This window comes from Pavona decussata, unplaced genomic scaffold, assembly GCF_977016875.1.
Source record: "Pavona decussata unplaced genomic scaffold, jaPavDecu1.1 SCAFFOLD_114, whole genome shotgun sequence".
Taxonomy (NCBI): Eukaryota; Metazoa; Cnidaria; class Anthozoa; order Scleractinia; family Agariciidae; genus Pavona; species Pavona decussata.
In genome coordinates, this window is record NW_028145528.1 from 3,355,003 (window position 1) to 3,375,603 (window position 20,601).

Consider the following 20,601-nt stretch of genomic DNA (forward strand, 5'->3'; position numbering starts at 1 on the left):
GAATCCTCTTTCGAATACACGCAGGTGTTGGGTGGTGCATTCAGGTGTTCTGTTTAATGCTTGAATTGATAAGAAAAAAGACTTTTGAAAATTTAATGAGATATAACTCAAGTCATTATTTACATCGAAACAAAGCCACATTGATTGCTGTTTTTTCTTTTCCCAATGTTATTTTAAACGTAAGAACCTTCTGCTTCCATTGTGAACAACGGGAAAAACAACAAAAAGCAGTTTGTCGAATAAAGAACTTTACTGAATCCAAATATGGTGATAATGAGGTTTCACCTTTTTACCAATGACCAATCATCCAATAGAATGCACAGAAAAGTAATCACACAATAGAACACCTCAACCAACCAGATTTGAGATAGTAAATATTTTAAATCTTACCTAATTTCAAGTCATTTTATGGGAATCGCAGCCTATGAGACAATAGATCAGGGTGAGAAGAGCAAGGTACATTGTTGTTGTTTACGATACCTCAATTACTTGCACCTAAGGCTTAGTGGAAAACAGTAGCTGAAGATGATGAGGACTACCGGTTTATTGGTAGTTTTCACGTTATTTGTCATCCTTCATCAAACGCCTGCAGTTCCTGTGGCATCCTCTTATAGATTAGAAAATGAAAATGTTATGGAAGTAACGGAAGCCAAGGACAAGAGCGACGAGGCCAGTGACGAGGAGAAGGAGGAAGATGACAATGATAAGGAGGAGGAGAAAAACGAAGACACAGACGAAGAGAAAGAAGGAAAAGAGGATGAAGAGAAAAAGGACGATGAAGAATCTAAGGATGTTGAAGAAAATAAGGAGGATGAGGAGAGAAAAGACGACGAGGAGGCCAAGGATGACGAAGAGAAAAAGGACGATGAAGAAAGCAAGGACGATAAGGAGGAGGACGGGCAGGAACCTGACTTAAATGAGGAGCAAAATGATGAGTCTTCTGGCGAGGAAAGTGTTGATCTTGACTCTGATCACCTTGTACTTCAAGGAAGTGGTAGCGGCAAAATCAAAGGAGTCGTGATTGAAGACTCAGAGAAAGAGAAGGATAAGCCCGAGAAGCGATCAGTAGTTGATCAGAAGAAGCCTTCAAAGGCCACGCAAGGTAATAATTCCCCTTGTTCTCAATAATAATTGCTTAAGCTTAGGTATAAAAATGGTTTCTCGGGCATCACAGGACGAGCACACATCTTAAGGCTTACGAGCAATCAAAAGCTGTTTATATTATCAAGATATGTTGGATTCCTAACAAAGTTCACTTTAAAGGAAGTATATATAGTTGATTTTTATAATTTACTGTTTAAGAGGAAATATGCCATTATAAAGACTAAGTAATTAATATTTTAAAATAGCTGTCGGGCAATGTCTTGATTGTTATGGCTTCTCATCTTTAAGAGACAAAACAAAGTAAATCTCAATCCTACGCTTAAGCCTAAAATATCTAAATATGGTTATTAAAAAAATTACGAGCTTTAGTAAAAGTAAAAGGTGTGGAAATAAATTTCCCCTTTGTTAATTGAAGCGTGAAAAGATTACAGGTTAACGGCCACCTGCTCCGATGAACAAGAGATGAACTTATCTATATTTTGTTCATCGTGCTCCAGTTTTCAGGTCAATCAAAAAAAATCTAACCTGATTACGGCAATCACACCTTTTCCCCGCTATGCAATCATATGGTTAATGTAACAGTACTTCGAACTTCTTCAGGTTTTTCCTCCAAGTGACTAAAAGGTGCAAATCAACAGCCCACTCGATGGGCAAAATTCTAAAAAGCACAGCACAAGTTCCTTAATTCCATGACAGCTTAAATTGACGAACAAACAATTTAAGCTTTGAAAATAACAGTTAAATAAATAACAACTTGTCAAAATAATGTTTTCTTAGCCTGGTTATATAGTGACTACACCGACAATTTATTAATATCAAAATTAAGTAAGATAGTAGGTTAACCTGGATAATATTCCCCAATAGTGAACAACCACACTGCCAATCCACCTTTTCCAAGAAAGGAAACTTTCCAAACAATAATTTTAAGGGATAAAGCCTTGCATGAACTAACGTTGTAAATTTGCATGTTATATTTTTGCATGCTGCATGATACTACTTGCATGAACAGTCCGACAAAAACGTCAGTGTGGTTGTGGTTGCTGCTGCGGTGACCAGCCTGCGCCGGGGAACATCTGCGGTAATTGCTGTGGTGGCTTTGAGGCCCCCCAGGTTTGTGGAGGTTGTGGTTGCTGCCCATCGCTGAACTTCCCAGTCACGTTTGGAGCATGCGTACCAAATCCGTGCTGCTGTTGTTGCAAAGAAAAACCAGAAAAAGGCAAATGTCAGTGGCCTTGCATGTGGCCCTGTTGTTGTACATGCACCCCTCCTGTGTTTTCATTCAAGCCTATCGATCCTAAACCGATTGCCAAATGTCCTGCTTGTCATGGATGCTGCTGTGGATGTAAAAAGAAAAGCACAGGTTTGTAGATTATTTTGCTGTTATTGTTATTGCTATGTCTTTGTCTGGTACTGTTGTATCGATTTGATGCGCAGCATAGGCGCATGCAGTATACCATCCTAAACTAACAATGATTATAGTCATTCGCTACAACGAGAGCTCAAACTTAAACCAAAAAAAATCAAAAATAATTTTGGTCAATACGGGAAAAAACCCACTTAATTGAGAGCGCAACGAACGACGGAGGTGTTTAATACAACCAAACTCCTGCGAATGTGGTGAAAACGTCTACCTTTCGCACTTTTGACCTAAAGAAAGCTGCGAAAACTAACGCGTCTAATTTAAACTTCGCAAAGTAACATAAGATGACGTAAATGGTTGAAATTAATCCGCTCACAGCACTCAAAATTTGTATAAGGTTTCGCCCTATGCACTGTGATGTGCACTGTGACGCTCTTTGAGCTATTTAAACTTTATACGATATAACAAAACAAATCTGTCAATTATATAACGGAGAGCAATGACAAAGATCCATATTAAAACCGAAATATATGTCCACCGCACGCAGTTATAAGAAAATTTAAGCTTTCTACTCATGACTAAATTCGTAAACGAAACGACTTTACTCACCAAGTTCTGATGTGCCTCGATTTAAACTCTGGGAAGTCAACCGAAGTCTAGTTTAAAAGATTTGACAGTTTGTTTGTTTAGGGAATGACCAAGCTAGCGCAACGAAAAACGCGCGAAAAACGATACGCATTCACCTTATTTAACGCATTACTTCTACAGCTGGTGAAAAAAACCGGATACTCGTAATTTGATTGGCTTACGCCACTTGATAACCTCTTTGAGGTTTAGATATCAATATCCCTAATTTGCAAGAGGAAGAAACAAACTGAAGATACCATCGTGAATTTGGCCAAACGGCAGACATTTTGACGTAGTCAAGGATTGTAAAGACATCAGAATGATCTCCTGATCAAATCACCTGTACATTTCGGTGTCTTCATTTATTTATGTACAAACACCATAGTTTACTGAATGTGATATAACTAATCACAAGACTTATTCCTAACACCGCAGGTCCTTCCAAGAGAAATGCCATTGAAAAGCGTTGCGGATACGGCTGCGGTGACTGTGGTGGCTTTGGCTTTGGCTGTGGCTATGGCTTAGGCTATGGTTATGGACCTTATGGTGGATCCCCTTATGGTTATGGACCTTTTGGTGGATATGGAGGATACTTCCATGGTGGCCCTTTCCCATTTTACTAAGTAAGTGCAAGACGAATATTCTTCTTACATTTCTGAACTTAGGCGGTAAATGTTTACTAAATGATAAAGACATAAGAATAGATATGTTTTAGCTTCTTATTTCTGTCGCTCAAAACATAATTAAGGTAAAAAGAAACATTTTTTGAAAACATTTGAAATTCTACTACATTCTTGAAGATGATTCTCGTTTATAAATTACTTGCTCCAACACAGTATAAAACGCACGCCTGTTTTTGTGCGGCAAATGCCGAGAGCACTTACAAGTTTTCGGGCTTCAAAATCAGTTGCCTCTTATGAAGCGTGCTTAGCAGGAGTGCCAAAGAAGAAAAGAATTTCAGAGAATAATCACAAAGATCAGGCAAAAGTAGCGACTTTTAGTAAGCCTACAAATACAAAGGTGACTCAACAAGAAAAAGAGCAGAAGAAGACAGCGTAAAGAGATACAGTTTAAAGAAAATCGTTCTATTTCGTCTTTATCACTTTTCTTTTTTCTTTCATTCTTTTTTTTTTGTCAATTTGGCACCAGGTATTGCAAGCAGTCGTATTAAGGGGTTTAATTTATCACAAAAATTACGGTTCAGGACTTTAAAAAAGGGGCGTTTCCTACATAAGCAAGATGGTTGGATAAGTTTTGGCGAAGATTTAGGTTAGAAAATAGGTTCTGTTTGGGTCACAGAAGAGTGGTGGCCATAACAAGGGTAGCTTTAATTCCGGGGGGGGGGGGTACTCCCTTATAAGAGGCTAATGGGGATGTGCCGATGGATGGGGTTGCACTTTCATGACTGGAATGACTAGAGTGGGGTTGCATTTTCAATAGAGTTACTAGAATGGGGTCGCACATTTTCGGATTTTTGGTGTAAGAAAATTCTATTAAGTAGGGATTCAAAATGGTCTCGGTTAAAAAGTTCAGAAAATTGTTGTTTATTAAATGTAACAATCACCTCTCATTACATTCCGTTCTTGAAAGGAGATGCATAAATAGAAAGTGACTTATTTGGGATCGCGAAAATTACATTTTCCCAAAAAGTGACTAAGATGGGGTCTACATCTGGCCACAAAATAGACTATAATGGGACAGGGGCTCTGAGAGGCCAGCGGCATATACCCAGCAAAACTGAACCCAAGTACCCCCCGGGCTTTAATTGTAGCTCTTTCCAATTCCTAAACATTGCAGATCGATACAACAGGTGTATTGACTTGTCTTTTGCTTTCCTTTCAGGTACCCGGTGACCCACTCAGTAGGTCAACTTGTGAAGAGTTGTTTGAGGCGCAAGCCTTGTTTCGCCGCTTTTGAGCACAAGACCTTGCATGGAAATGATTATGTTGTAAAAAAGATACAGATTGTAACAAAAAAATCGGTAAACATCGAAAAATATAAATAATCGTCCAAAGAAAAAGACAAAGACGTCTACATGAATCCGACGAAACTGCGCCTGCTAAAAAATCGTCTTCTTAAAAAGATTTTTCATCGCACAGAATTGCAACTTTCGAACACTATAGATCTTCGGGCAACCTGTCAGTAAATAAAAGAAATCAACTTTGTGGTGTCTGTTATTCTCTTCCCATGAATTCAACTTCCTTATCTATCTAAATTAACTAATTAATGTCTTTTTCAGGAACGCTAAGCTGTTAGTTACTTTACCTTTTGTATGAACAATCCCCCAAGAATCCCACCCTTGATCCAACTCTTTCATCAATGGTGACGATTTGTTCATTGCCGTCGGGTGATGAACCAGTGCGGTTCGCTGACAGAAAATCAATTAAGTTAAACGTTATAAGGAATATTAAACGGGAAAAATGTACAAGGATATTCTTTTTTAAAGTTATTGTTTATCGGTGTCCATTTTTTTCTGCTGCCGTTTTTCGTTCACATTTACCATGATCACGCACTTTCCCACTAAATATGAAATGGTGGTTTTGGCTTCTGGTTCTGGCTTCTGACATTATGAATTGAGGAAAAAAAAAAAAAGCATCGCCCAGAATGTCATTGTCTTTTGCGACATGCACTTACAGTGCTCGAGTTTTTGAGACACGGCATAATAATTTGCATAGTCAGAACTAGCTTACTGTGATTGGCCTGCAGACTAAACAAGTTTTTCTACGACTTCGGTTAAAAACGCTTTTTAAAGCTAATCGGTTGTTAACGAGGTTCTTAGAAAGCAAGCATTACCTGCTAGTTTTGTTGCTGCTGTTGCAACGTTCTCTTTTTGCGAAGCGAAACTTACGACGAGCGCAAAGCGTTTATATAAGTACATTAAAACTGATGCTCACGCGTTGAAAATAAAATTATTGAACAGGTGTAATATTCGGTTTATTTTGTGTGTTGGCTTGGAATCAAAAACTCCAAAAAACTCCCTCTGACCACTGGACGGCAAAAAGATAGCTTAAAGATTTGACAGATCGTGGCAAACGAGAGCGAATGACAATTCAGTCGTGTTCCGATATTGGCAGAGGCGCTGTTGGTCAAGATTTTTCCCCTTCAATTAACATTTCATTGTACAGTTAAGTGACAGGTCATTCACAAATCGGACAATGAAGACAGTAGGTGAAACTCAAAGCTAAAAGCTTTCAACTAACTTTTGGCTATGCTGTTTTCGCAAGAATCCAGTATTGAAAGTAAATTTAGTGGAAGATAATTGTATTTTGCTAAAAATGTACAAATATTGACTCAATTTACGAATTACTGAATTTCGGATCCCATTCGGTAGTTTCAAATAAAATAAAAGCTGTTGAAAGCTGCCCTGCCTACGTTTAGTCAAAGCATATAGCGAGCAGTGTAAAATGTGCAAAATTTGTTGAATTACACTTACAAATTGTCGACGACGATCACCTGAAATATCACAGAAAGGTCGGTTATATTCCCATCTGAGACTGGTCACCTTTTTCTGCATAATAAGGGATCCAAGAATTGCAACCATTCCGTCCCAGCGAATGTCGGGGCACATCAAATACCGCTTACCCTGGTTTATGCTCGCTAGCTACTCTTCGTTTATGCTGGTGAGTATGTTGTTACGATCTGCCCTTTCACATTGCTTACAATTGATTTCACTTACTTTGGCAAAACCATAGACAGGGCAGCTTCGTCAACACCAACAATCCTATTTGCGCACTATATTCTAGCAAATCTGCCACACATTTGTAAGGCAGATAACGAAACTTTGGTAAAACGAAGCTGGCCTGTTTATGTGACTCCGTTCTCCATTTCTTCCTTCCTACACGTTACATACAATAAGTCATTTATTCTTATGTTAACAGCCCGACGTTCTTGTTGTGGTTGCGGATGCTGTAACTGCTGCGGTGGCTTTGGATGCCCGGAATGTTGTCATCATTGCTGTGGAGGATGTTGTGGATGCGGTGGCTGCGACTCAATGACGTTTCCAGTCACTTTTGGAGCATGCGTCGATAATCCATGTTGTCAGTGCTGTAAGAAGCCGCCAAAAAAAGGCTTTTGCCAGTGGCCCTGTATGTGGCCGTGCTGCTGCGAGTGCAAGGTTCCTCAGTTTAAATTGAAACCATTGAAGCCCAAAGCAGTCCCTAAGGAATGTCATGACTGTTGCCATGGCTGTGACTGTTGCCATGGCTGCGGCTGTTGCCATGGCTGCCACTGTTGCCATTGCTGCCACTGTTGCCCATGCTGCTGCCGAAAACGCACAGGTAGCAAATTAATACAGGACACGACATAAGTTGCCGCAGAAACTAGCAATTCTTCAAAAGTACCCTTGGTATAGCCAGAGTGGTTCAGCTATAGACTTTAAAAACCAAATATTAATTTTTACTTTGCAAAGTAACAAAGACAAGCAGCACATAAGATGAGCAGACTGCTTACTCATCAATATATCATCGATATCCGTGTACCGTTGTTTAGCAACCGATTAATGATGATCGATGATCTATCAGTAACATAGGTTTTATGAAAGTAACCGAATTTTAGTCGGTCACGGGTTCTAAAGAGATTTGACTGGAAATTTTAAGCCGCCATATGAAAGAAGAATGAAACCAAATTTCGAACTAAACATAACAAGAAATCATTTTGAAATAGATGCAAATAGTGGAAAAGATTAATCTTGCTTTGAACACTAAACCTTGTGCATACAATGATCCAGCTGTAACTTCATTGTAAAACTTTTCTTTTCTTAGGAAATTGCAAAAAGCGATGTCTTCTTCCACAAGCCATCGAAAGTATTCAGCCTTTTCCTTACGTGTACGGTCCTGTTGTACCCTTTTATTATGGAGTTCCATTCGTGCCGAACTACCCTTATTACTACGTCTGAAAAGAGTAAGTCAAGGGACCAAGCAGTAGGATTATAGGTTTAATTTTTACTTGGAATTTTAACAAACGAATTTCAATATCACAGAAAAGTTAACCTTTAACCACAATATGATGGCAACCTGTCTGGGAAAATGTATATGCAACTGTATGGCAATACAGTTGCAAATTTGATTGAATGGATGGTTGGCTTTTTTGTGGACTGATTGACTAGTCAATAAATCGATTAACTGATTAATGGGTTGATTGATTGACTGATTAATGGCTAGAGTGCCGAGTGAGTGAGTGAGTGGGTGGGTGAGTTAGTGAGTGAGTGAGTGACTGACTGACTAATAAAATGATTGTTTGATCCTGGTAATACCTTTTCTGTAAAGGGTAATATCCAACTGTAATAACATAAAAACAACCAAAAATACTTTATTAACGTTAAGCAATTTAAAAGGTCATGATGATCGTTAATTTACTTTTTCCGTTTACTTGCAGGTCATCGTTGAAGACATATTGCTAATGTTGAAGTAGAACGCAGTTACAACAAATCATTTAGAGGAATACTGGACCCTTTAGAATAATGTTTAGATTGTTAAAATTGTAGATTTAAAATTAGTTAGGATAAAGAAATTGATTATAGCATAGTTTTATTTGCCCCGAAGTAAAAGGTTTATTTTCGGTAAACATTTGCACCACTCGTACGAAAAGATATAAATTTCATGAATAAAAGAAATTTGAAAAGTATAATAAAGAAATATTTAGCGCTACAACTCATTGTTGTTTCACTTATTTAACATAAAGAGCAGCATTAAATGGCGTAATCTGCGTAATCGTTTACGTTAAAAGCTTTCACCTAATTCCGTTCGTTTAAAATGTTCAGTTAATATAAGGCAAATGTTGCTGTGTAGTAAGCATTAAATGTCTGCCAAGTAAAAATGTGAGATTTCAAATATATTTCCATAAATTGTAACATATGTTTTATTGTTGTGCATCATTTTTGTACTATTTTGTTCTTTTTAACTTCTATTCTTATAGAGAAGCGATGCGGATGCGGCGGATGCGGTGGATGCGGAGATGCCTTCGACTCCGGCGGCTGTGACTACACGGGGGGCTGCGGTGGAGCATACGGAGGGGTTTACGGACCAGGAGGCGGATGCGGGGGATGTGGATGCGGAGGTGGATGTGGAGGAGGACCCAGCTGTTGTGGAACGAACGACTGGTGCGCTGCTGGTACGATGTGTTCCAACTGCAAGGGAGGATTCGGTCCCCCGATCACATGCTCCGGATGTAACACCGGCTGCTGCCCAAGTCTCACTTTCCCTTGCGCTTTTGGAGCCACTGTCAACAATCCCGGTTGTGAATGCTGCAAGGAGAAGACTCCCCCCGGGAAGTGCAAGTGGCCATGCATGTGGCCTTGCTGCTGCACCTGCACTCCACCCAAGTTTGAATTCAAACCTCTGAAGCCTGAGCCTGTTTGCCACTGCCCATCACCACACAGCCACCACACGGCCTGTGGACACCATTGTCTAAAAAGAACATGTATGTTATTGCTATTTTCCCGTTAAATTTATTCAAGTTAACAGAAAGAACTCACAGGTCTAGTATATATCTTTTACTGTATTCCAGGTTGAGATGTAAATTACTACGAAACTTACCTTAAGCTGGAACGAAAAGCGTAAAATAATCTAAGCACAGTATTACTGTTTAGATTTAATGAGGTCGAAACTTTGTTAGTGGGAAAAGTTCTCTTTTACTAATGGCTACCATTTCTTCTGTTTTTGTATATCAGCTAAGCAAGGCCCTGTGAAACGCAGTTTGATGGAGGAGCAGCTGTCTGTTTACATGCAAGCTCCCTACAGTTATGGCTATGCACAGGTCTACAACCCATTCTTTTATGGAGTTCCTATGATGCCTTTTCCAAGACGATTTTAAACGGATCAAAAAAGGTACTTCTTATGGCAAAGAATTCATTTGCGGTAAAATATCTAAATGTTGTTATTAATTTTCATCATAATTTCAGCTTGATTTGGCAAAAAAATTTCTCAGACTCAAACACAACGTAAATCCCTTTCTAGAATTAATCCACGTATTGGTAACTTCTACAGCTTGTCATGAAGGCCACATTTAAAAACTGAAATCAGTGAGAATATGTTCTATTGTTAAGAATCGTTTAGCGCTTTATGTAGCAATTGGGACTATTAAATTCAACTCACAATTATAATGGGCGTTTGATACCAATGTGGATGCCCATTGGAAATGTACTGGGGATACCTATACACATTGACTTTTCCTGTTCTGAAGGGCTTTTTTCTTTCATTATTCTTTCAGATATCGCGGCTTCATAAAGTGGCATCAGTGTCCACAGATAACAAAAGCAACGCTTCAAATTAACCAGGAAATGTTCAACAAATGAAGAAAGAAGAAAGATTCATTGCTTTGCAAAACAGAACATTATATGCTTAGAAAGAAACAAAACCTTTTCAGAAACATCGCCATGTGTGGCGAATGATTGTTTACACAATTTTAATAACAGAATTTGCTCAATAAATTGAACAGAGATTTAATACGATTTTTGTGTTCTTGTCATTTCCTAGATTTTCATCGCATCCGGTAAGGCAAACCAAGCCACCCTTTTCTTCTTCTTTTCTTCTTCTTTTACTAAGTGGTATTGAGTTTTAATATTCTTACGTCAGGCTCCTTTAATGTTATGAGTAATTGACGTCCTGAAATTTCTTTGTTAATTCTGTGACTCTTGTTCCTTTTACTGAACAAGTGATATCATTTCTATCCCTTGCATCTCTGTTTTTTTCTTTGTGTGTTTGCCAACTTGGCGGAAACACATAGCACTTCTAAACCACTCGATATAAATGCATGGAGTATTTCATTCAAAGACAGTGCGGCATTTGATGACAGCTACTAAGCAACATTTCTATTAAGGTATACTTACTTTTGGAGTTACTTTTACTTTTTTTTTCATCCTTTTATAACAAGTATTGGATGTTCACTTTTCAAATTTGTACTGTCTTTATTTGATAAGAATTCACATGTTCACACTCACCTTTCTGTGGGGAAATTATTTACAACTCTCAGGATATCGCTAAAAGGCAAATATTACGGCTTTTTAGGTACTTAACGTATTAGCGAGTTTGATTTTGGCTATCACTTAGAAGTCATTACCTATCTTATCATTTTTGCATTTTTTCCAGAGAAACGTCAATTCTGTGGAGGATGTGACGGTGGATGTGGAGGGTGTTGCGGGCCGAATGACTGGTGTGCTGGCGGTACCATGTGCTCCAATTGCAAAGGAGGTTTCTACCCACCAGTGACCTGCGGAGGATGCAATACCGGATGCTGCCCTGGTATTACATTCCCTTGCGTCTTTGGTGCCAGTGTCAACAACCCCGCTTGCGAATGCTGCAAGGAGAAGACTCCACCTGGACAATGCAAGTGGCCATGCATGTGGCCTTGCTGCTGCACCTGCACTCCACCCAAGTTTGAGTTCAAACCTCTGAAGCCTGAGCCTGTTTGCCACTGCCCATCACCACACAGCCACCACACGGCCTGTGGAAACCATTGTCTGAAAAGAACATGTAAGTCCTGGAAAACGTCTGTCCGTAAATTTTTGAAAATGTTTTGCTCCATGAGGACGCCCTCTCGAGTTCCACACGAAACGACACTATACTTACAAGGGTCATATATACAGAATATGGTACGTTTTGGAACGCACTCCAATAGCCTTTCTGTTGTTTGGCATATAAACTGTTTGATCCAGTTAGAGAGAAGTGATCGAGTCTTCTTCCGTGAAATTAGCCAGAGAGAGAGAGAGAGAGAGAGAGAGAGAATCGATAACGAGACACGAAACGAAAAAAAGTTGTATGTTGGTGCATTTCTATTCACATCCCTGATTTCAAAGGTGGAAACATCAATAGACTTCTTTCATTTGATCCACAGCTAGAAGCGGCCCAGTAAAGCGAAGCCTAATGAATGAAGGCCCTTCTACCTTTCTGCCGACGCCTTACAGTTATGGTTACGCCCCAATTATCAGCCCATTCTACAATGGTGTCCCAAATGTGGTTTTCCCAAGACCGTATTAAGACGGAACTAATGTGTTGAGGTACTTAGAGTTACAAACCACTTAAAAAGTCTAAAACGTACGTTAGTCGGATATATACTCGTTAAATCACAGAGGTTTCGTTTAATTTTTTCGTAACGTAAGAACGATTTTGACAATATTTATGCACGAGAAAAGTATCTTAATCATTTCATGTCATCATTTTGGAAGTGGAATAATCGTGTGTGAAATGAAATGAGATTGTATCAATGGAAAATTGGTTTTGATTCCTTCTCTCTCGTTTTATTTTTCAGTTATATCTACCTCTAAAGAGTGAAACAAGAGTTATTTAGCGTACAAAAACTTCAGTAAGATCATTCTACAAGACGCTAGGAGAGGATTTTCATTTCCAAGAAATGAAATTGCGTTTTCTTGTAACCTAAGAATATATATTTGTAATTTTAAAGTTTGATGACAAAAATTGAATAAATTGTTTAGAAATGATATTTGTTTGCGTCTCATTTTTATGATCGAGTAAATTATATTAAATTAATATGTACACCTATGGATTTGAATAAATTGTTTAGAAATGATATTTGTTTGCGTCCCATTTTTATATCGGGTAAAACATAATTCATTAATATGCATATCCATGGATTTGACTTGCATTAGAGTCATCAAGGACGAAGCAAACTCACCGGCACAATGTCATGGAACTACACACCATATTCACCAAGGTATCACGTGTCATTGTCATGTCATTGTTATCACTTCATTTAGCCACTAATCCACTTAGTCACTAATACATTAAACATTGTTCTGTGGAAACTGCAAGGCTAATCTCTTAGCATAACGTGGGTACTTTATCAAGCTAAATTGTAACTGGCTAAATATTCATGGTTACTTCAGTAATAACGTATGGTAAAATAACATAAATTTTGTCAAATCGAGTGGAATGATTTCTAAATAAAGTGATAATTTACTTATTCGTACTTAAGCTGAGCAGTTTCAAATAATAACTTGTAAACTTAACGTTAAATAACCCACAAATTGTTGTTTTATATAAAATCATAGCAAAGCTTAAAAAGTTATACGTGCGTTGTTCACCTTTTTCGTTCTTATCTTCGCAGCTAAACGACATTGGGGTGTCGGACACGGCTACGGCCTTGGCGGATTTGGCGGCTTTGGTGGATGTGGTGGATTTGGCGGGTGTGGTTGTTGTGGCTGCGCAGAAGGTACCATGTGCTCAAACTGCTGTGGTGGTTTCGGTCCTCCAGTTGGCTGCGGATGCGGTGGTGGTTGCGGCCTTTCATTTCCGTGCACGTTTGGCGCTTGCGTGAACAATCCTTGCTGTGAATGCTGCAAAGAGAAGCCACCGAAAGGAATGTGCCAGTGGCCATGCATGTGGCCCTGCTGCTGCCAGTGTAAACCTCCCGAGTTTAAGTTCAAGCCCCTGGAACCCAAACCTGTATGTCATGGTCATCATCACTGTCATCGCAGATCACGCAGCCACAAGAAATCGAGTAGGTCATTTTTATTTTAGATGATTGATTACTGTAGTGTATGTTAAAGTTAACTCATGGACATCCTACTCAGAGTTAGTCCTGAAAAGGAAACGGGAGAACGCACGAGGCAGAAAAAACAATTTTCGACTTCGGCGAGAATGGAGCCAATGACCTCGGGATGAGAGCAAGTCGCGGGTGATAATGATAGTAACTGCGGCAAATGTAAAAGTGAAAGATGCAAATTATTTTTTGTATTTTAACGTACACTACTGAGTCAATTCTCTGATCCATCATTTGTGTCATTGATGCAATTTTGGGTCTAGTTAAATTGACTTAGTCCCTTATTGCAATAGCAATCAGCTGCCTAAGCTTCGAACAAATGCTGGACGTAAAATAAACACCGTCATTTCCAATAAGATCAGAAGGCGATTGTTCCGAATTACGCCTTTCTGTACTGTCATTTTATTTCCCGATCTGGCCCAGCGTTTATCCGGGGTCCGGCGTTTGTTTGAGAGTAATCTACGCTGTGATGTTTTTGAAATTCCTTTCCTTCCAGTAACAGATTTGCAACATGTTTAGCAAAAACCGACGGCTGTGATTTAACTCCAGTCTTACAATGCGCAACAAGTATATAATATCTTCTTAAGTATATGAATTATGACTACATTTTTTTTTACCTTGTGGTTTAACTAATTTTGTGGTATTATTTCGTCTTGTTACACAGAGCAAGAAGGTCCTGTCAAACGCACTATGATGAAAGCTTTCAAGGAAAGTTCGTTTCCAGCCGACTATCCTCAATTCACAACATTCCAAGGTGGCAACGTTCCATTCAATGGACCACAATATCCAGGTGGGCCTGTTCCATTCGGTGGAAGCTTTTTCCCCAGAGCTAACTCTCCATTCATTGGCCGTCCATTTCCAGTTGGCCCTTCTCTGTTTCCAGCCGGAATGCCTCCACTTGAAGCCCGCTCCTTACCAATGAGTGGCCCTATATTCAGTGAACGTTCGTTCCCAGGTGCCAAATTTAAATCTGATGACAGTTCGCTCCCAGGCGCTAATTCTCCGTTTGATAGCCGTTCGTTCCCAGCTGGACCACCCTCCCCTTTCCTTGGACCTTTGTTTCCGGGAAGCCCATCTCCATTCAGTGCAGCTTTATTTCCAGGTGGCAATTCTCCATTCCCGAGAGCAGCTTATCCTACATTTACCTTTCCTACTGTGAACAGTTTTCCCTTGAAGCCTCAAGCTATTCTTCACGTTCCTGCGAAGAAGTCAATACCTTCGGGTGCTCAGGTATGTCAGCCAGGATGTTCTATTTTGTGTCAATCGACGTAAAACATAACATCTTATTACTCAACATAATTCGATGTTTGGCCTTTATTTCTACCATCATCACAAAACTGAATGAAACGAAAGTAAATGGAAATATTGTACATTCCACAAGCTTAAAAGAAAGCAGCGCAAAATCGGAACGTCGGTTATGAACAAGACCTATGAACAGAATTAATGGAGAAACGACGCTGAATTGAGAAGTTGCGCAAAATACCAATGCAATGTTATTGCTCTTTGTAAGGTAATTCGAGAGCGACTTAGATTCAGGATTCCACGCTTTGGATACCAGATTCCAATGACTCGATACCGATTTCCACGTTGGTGGATTCCGGGTTCCAAAAGAGGCTGGATTTTAGATGTTAGGCTCTATCTTTAAGCGCTTTGTATTGCATTTTTCCAGATATTACAGGAAGAGACTTCAGTAGTGGTTCTTTGTATTAAGTAACGCTTCGCGTAAGAACTATGGTGGAGAACAATAGGCCGCGGCAACGAGAGCCGTTTTTCTCCCGTGTTGAACTAAGGTGTTATAATCTCCAAATGAGCTTTCTCATTCGGTAAAACGCTATTTGGCGCGAAATTCAAATGATTTGAAGAAAATTTTTTATGTTGGAACCCGAGCAATTCGCTGAATTTCGCATATTGCATTTACATTCTAATAATCTTTGCATAGCCGAAAAGGAATAGAAATCGTATGTGGGGAAATGCGTGTTTGGTTGATGACGGCCCGGAGAGTGGTATTTTTACCTTTCTTTCGTCAAAATTTTGACAGATTTATAAATAATTTACAGTAAAGTTATGCAATCCAGTGTTTACTTGTTCAGGATACAATCACCAGATATGAAATGTTTCATAGCATTTTTGTAATTTATTTTCTTCTCTATAGTTATTCCAAATGATTTTTGCTCGCCAGACGTTATTATTATTTTCTTTATTCATTGTCGACTGAATATCGCCGGCTAACGGAGATCAAAATAACTTCCAGAATGGCGTATTTACCGCCTCAACACTTTCTGAATATGAAGAAAGTTTTCGGCAAACAACCATATACGAGTGGTCTCGTAACGTCCAACATCTCTAAATATTACGACTATAACCGAAAATTTTCATATTTTGCGTCAATGAAATCAACAGCAACCCCGAGGGATTCTCTAAGTCTAAGAAAGTGCTTGACGCGCACAGGCCGACGCAAGCGGCAATCACGGACTCTCAACAGCCAACGAAACCAAAAAAAAATTACAACATCCGTAAACAGGCAATATTGAATGAGTCAGTTAAAGCTGTAGCAACAACCGCGACTACAAAAGCAGATCCTCATACAGTTCCTCTTCAAAAGCTGACAACACGGACAGTGCGTTGCATTCATCTTCTGTTTACAAGTCTAGTGTACCACTTGAAACGGAGTGAACCGTCTTCGTAAAGGTGGATTTCCACTGTCGCGTAAATTTTACGTGCGTACAGACGTGAATTTAGCTGGCTTTACGTACGTAAATGGAATAAGAAGCGATATATGAGCCGCGTGCGTAAACGTAAAAAGTTGAACAGCACTCAACTTTTTACGTTTACGCACGCGGCTCATACATCGCTTCTTATTTTATTTACGTACGTAAAGCCAGCTAAATTCACGCCTGTACGCACGCAAAATTTACGCGACAGAGGAACAACAATTCGTCTGCAGAAAATCTATATCCATGTGCCACAATAGTTCGTACATTTTCATATGAGCACAAACAAGCTACCGCCAAAATCGTAATCTTCTCGCAATTACCTGAAATGTTCGCATATTCCAGTCGACTGAGGGCGTTTTTTCCGTGAAAAATGGTGCTCTGATCAAGAAACGCACAATTGGAGATGTCTAAGTATTCCAAATCACTGGCTTTGTTGACGATTTGCAGACGATTTGCAGAAGCTGTTGTGGACCGCGCTTGCCGACTTCAATTCGATCGACGACCCGCGTATATCGCCAAATCCCCACTCCGAATGAAAAGGACAGCAGCATACAGCCGCAAAAAGGCATAATACACTAAGAGATGATCAATTTCAGAAAAGATGGACAATTACAAGAAAATAATGACTCAGGAGAACTCTTCTTTTTCGCGTCACAGCAACAATCAAAGATGGCGGAAGATCACTGAACGTTCTTGACGGACCGTAACCATGGTTCCCCACATGCGATTCTCTTAAAATTTTCGTGACACATAGAACAATAGTTATATTCCATATATGGAACATTGAAAGGGAATTTTTGAATATTTTACTGCCATTTTTTAACATTTTTTTATTTCTAGCCAATCACAAGGCTAGATTTTAATTAGTTAATTGGAAACAGACAACCGGTTAATTCACGCTGTGTTGCCGATTTTTCTATAGTTCTTACGCGAAGCGTTACTTAAAAGGGAGTTGTGCCAAAAATTGAATGTGTTTCCATGGATGTGTGCAGGTTTTTGGTTTCTCCTATAATAAGAAATTCATTCAGGGATAAAATGAGACTTTGGCTTATCTTTGAGGTATAAAAGAGAGATGCGCTTTTTTAAGCTGCAAAAAGAAGGCAGTAGCTGACAGAACTGCACCACGAAAAGTCGTCAACAGATCAGCTATTGCGACTTAATAAAATTAATGATAATAAAAAAAGAGTTTAAAGAGTGGAAGAGAGCCTGGAAAATGGTCAGAAATGCGTGTAGTTTTTGTATACTAATTATCCTCGCGATGCGGTTGTGTCATCCAACACAATAGTTTTCACACCGGATGTGTCGATATTTCCCAGGGCAGGTTGAACGAAAGAAACGTGTGTGAGGTCGCCAGCTCGGAACAGCGGCTTTCGGGAAGCTACGGAAAGGGTGAAGAACCATTGTTACAAGAAGTGGATTACAGCAATGTTGACTCTGACTCCAATCGTTGGATTCTGGTTTCCAAGAGCTTGATACCTGATCCTATAACCCTGAATTCCGGAATGTAGATTACCCTACATAGTGGAATTATGAAATTAGACCCGACCGGACGTCTACTTATTACTTTATTTAATATTTTATTTTGCTTGATTGTATTTAAGGTTTCTATAAGAGTACAAACTGGTGCTGACTCGGAGAAAAGAACCCCAACTGATGAAATGGAGAAGCAAGAAGAAGAAAATGGAGATCAAGAACAAAAACCAGAACAGGAACAAGAACAAGAAGCCGGAGAAGAAGAAGAGGAAAAGCAAGAATGAAGATATATTTTGACGATTCTAGCTGGTGCCGCCTTTAACTGTAATCCTCCAATCTCTGTCGAAAGTGAAGGAGGAGAGATCAATGCTTACTTCCAGATCACGTTTCGTTAATGCAAGAGGGACATTTTTCTATGATACCCACTCATGTATTTGTTCATTTTTGGAATTATTTACCTTCTGTAAGAAAAGAATGAAATAAACTTCTCTAGAGCCGTAGTGACAAGAAATTTGAAAAGCATAATAAAGAAATATTTAGCGCTACAACTCATTGTTGTTTCACTTATTTAACATAAAGAGCATCATTAAATGGCGTAATCTACGTAATCTTTTACGTTAAAAGCTTTCACCTAATTCCGTTCATTTAATGTAAGACAACTGTTGCTGTGTAGTAAGCATTAAATGTCTGCAAAGTAAAAATGTCAGATTTTAAATATATTTTAATAAATTGTAACATATGTTTTATTGTTGTGTATCATTTTTGTACTATTTTGTCCTTTTTAACTTCTATTCTTACAGAAAAGCGATGCGGATGCGGCGGATGCGGTGGATGCGGAGATGCCTTCGACTCCGGCGGCTGTGACTACACGGGGGGCTGCGGTGGAGCATACGGAGGGGTTTACGGACCAGGAGGCGGATGCGGGGGATGTGGATGCGGAGGAGGACCCAGTTGTTGTGGAACGAACGACTGGTGCGCTGCTGGTACGATGTGTTCCAACTGCAAGGGAGGATTCGGTCCTCCGATTACATGCTCCGGATGTAACACCGGCTGCTGCCCAAGTCTCACTTTCCCTTGCGCTTTTGGAGCCACTGTAAACAACCCCGCTTGTGAATGCTGCAAGGAGAAGACTCCACCTGGACAGTGCAAGTGGCCATGCATGTGGCCTTGCTGCTGCACCTGCACTCCACCCAAGTTTGAATTCAAACCTCTGAAGCCTGAGCCGGTTTGCCACTGCCCATCACCACACAGCCACCACACGGCCTGTGGAAACCATTGTCTAAAACGAACATGTATGTTATTGCCATTTTCCCCTTAAATTTATTAAGTCAACAGAAAGAACTCCCAGTTCGAGTATACGTCTTTTACTATATGCGAGGTTGAGATGTAAATTAATACGAAAATTGCCTTAAGGTGAAACGAAAAGCGCAAAATAATCTAAGCACAGTACATGTATTACTGTTTAGATTTAATGAGGTCGAAACTTTTTTAGTGGGAAACGTTCTCTTTTACTAATGGCTACCATTTCGTCTCTTATCTTCATATATCAGCTAATCAAGGCCCTGTTAAACGCAGCTTGATGGAGGAGCAGCCGTCTGTTTACATGCAAGCTCCCTACAGTTATGGCTATGCACAGGTCTACAACCCATTCTTTTATGGAGTTCCTATGATGCCTTTTCCAAGACGATTTTAAACGGATCAAAAAAGGTACTTCTTATGGCAAAGAATTCATTTGCGGCGGAATATTTAAATGTTGTAATTAATTTTAATCATAATTTCAGCGTGATATTTCAAAAAAATGTCTCAGACCCTAGCACAACGTAAATCCCTTTCTATAAAATCCCTTTTTATATATTCACTGAGAATATGTTCTATTGTTAAGATTCTTATGTAGCAATTGGGCTGTTAAATGCAACTCACAATAATAATGGGCGTTTGAACCAATGTGGATGCACATTGGAAATGTACTGTGGATACCTATACACGTTGACTTTTCCTGTTCTGAAGGGCTTTTTTCTTTCATTATTCTTTCAGATATCGCGGCTTCATAAAGTGGCATCAGTGTCCACAGATGACAAAACTAACGCTTCAAATTAACCAGGAAATGTTCAACAAATGAAGAAAGAAAAAAGATTCATTGCTTTCCAAAACAGAACATTATATGCTTAGAAAGAAACAAAACCTTTTCAGAAACATCGCCATGTGTAGCGAATGATTGTTTACACAATTTTAATAACAGAATTTGCGCAATAAATTGAACAGAGGTTTAATACGATTTTTGTGTTCTTGTCATTTCCTAGATTTTCATCGCATCCGGTAAGGCAAACCAAGCCACCCTTTTCTTCTTCTTTTCTTCTTCTTTTACTAAGTGGTATTGAGTTTTAATATTCTTACGTCAGGCTTTTTTAATGTTATGAGTAATTGACGTCCTGAAATTTCTTTGTTAATTCTGTGACTCTTGTTCATTTCACTGAACAAGTGATATGATTTCTATCCCTTGCATCTCTGTTTTTTTCTTTATGTGTTTGCCAACTTGGTGAAAACACATAGCACTTCTAAACAACTCGATATAAATGCATGGAGTATTTCATTCAAAGACAGTGCGGCATTTGATGACAGCTACTAAGCAACATTTCTATTAAGGTATACTTACTTTTGGAGTTACTTTTACTTTTTTTTTTCATCCTTTTATAACAAGTATTCGATGTTCACTTTTCAAATTTGCATTGTCTTTATTTGATAATAATTCACACGTTCACACTCACTTTTCTGTGGGGAAATTATTTACAACTCTCAGGATATCGCTAAAAGGCAAATATTACGGCTTTT

General features: G+C 39.2%; 2 protein-coding genes across 6 annotated transcripts; both read left to right on the top strand.

Annotated features, from left to right (window-relative positions):
* Positions 1-412: 412 nt before the first annotated feature.
* LOC146470258 (uncharacterized) lies at positions 413-12,524 on the top strand. 5 transcript variants are annotated; one of them, XM_085122292.1, is made up of 4 exons: positions 413-1,102; positions 6,970-7,368; positions 7,852-7,990; positions 8,465-8,807. In XM_085122292.1, the coding sequence occupies exons 1-3, from the start codon at positions 526-528 to the stop codon at positions 7,983-7,985; spliced, it is 1,110 nt and encodes a 369-aa protein (XP_084978418.1). In that variant the 5' UTR covers positions 413-525; the 3' UTR covers positions 7,986-7,990; positions 8,465-8,807. The 5 variants fall into 5 exon arrangements, with proteins under 5 accessions (XP_084978418.1, XP_084978420.1, XP_084978419.1 ...); XM_085122293.1 differs by lacking the exons at positions 6,970-7,368; positions 7,852-7,990; positions 8,465-8,807 and adding exons at positions 11,176-11,559; positions 11,921-12,083; positions 12,335-12,524 and having other exon boundaries at positions 415-1,102; XM_085122290.1 differs by lacking the exons at positions 6,970-7,368; positions 7,852-7,990; positions 8,465-8,807 and adding exons at positions 9,005-9,508; positions 9,759-9,915; positions 10,298-10,538 and having other exon boundaries at positions 416-1,102.
* Positions 12,525-12,614: 90 nt separating this feature from the next.
* Positions 12,615-20,047, top strand: LOC146470259 (uncharacterized). The gene is made up of 7 exons (XM_085121922.1): positions 12,615-13,543; positions 14,250-14,815; positions 17,901-18,049; positions 18,428-18,444; positions 18,573-19,064; positions 19,323-19,479; positions 19,807-20,047. The coding sequence occupies exons 1-6, from the start codon at positions 13,261-13,263 to the stop codon at positions 19,463-19,465; spliced, it is 1,650 nt and encodes a 549-aa protein (XP_084978048.1). The 5' UTR covers positions 12,615-13,260; the 3' UTR covers positions 19,466-19,479; positions 19,807-20,047.
* Positions 20,048-20,601: the final 554 nt, after the last annotated feature.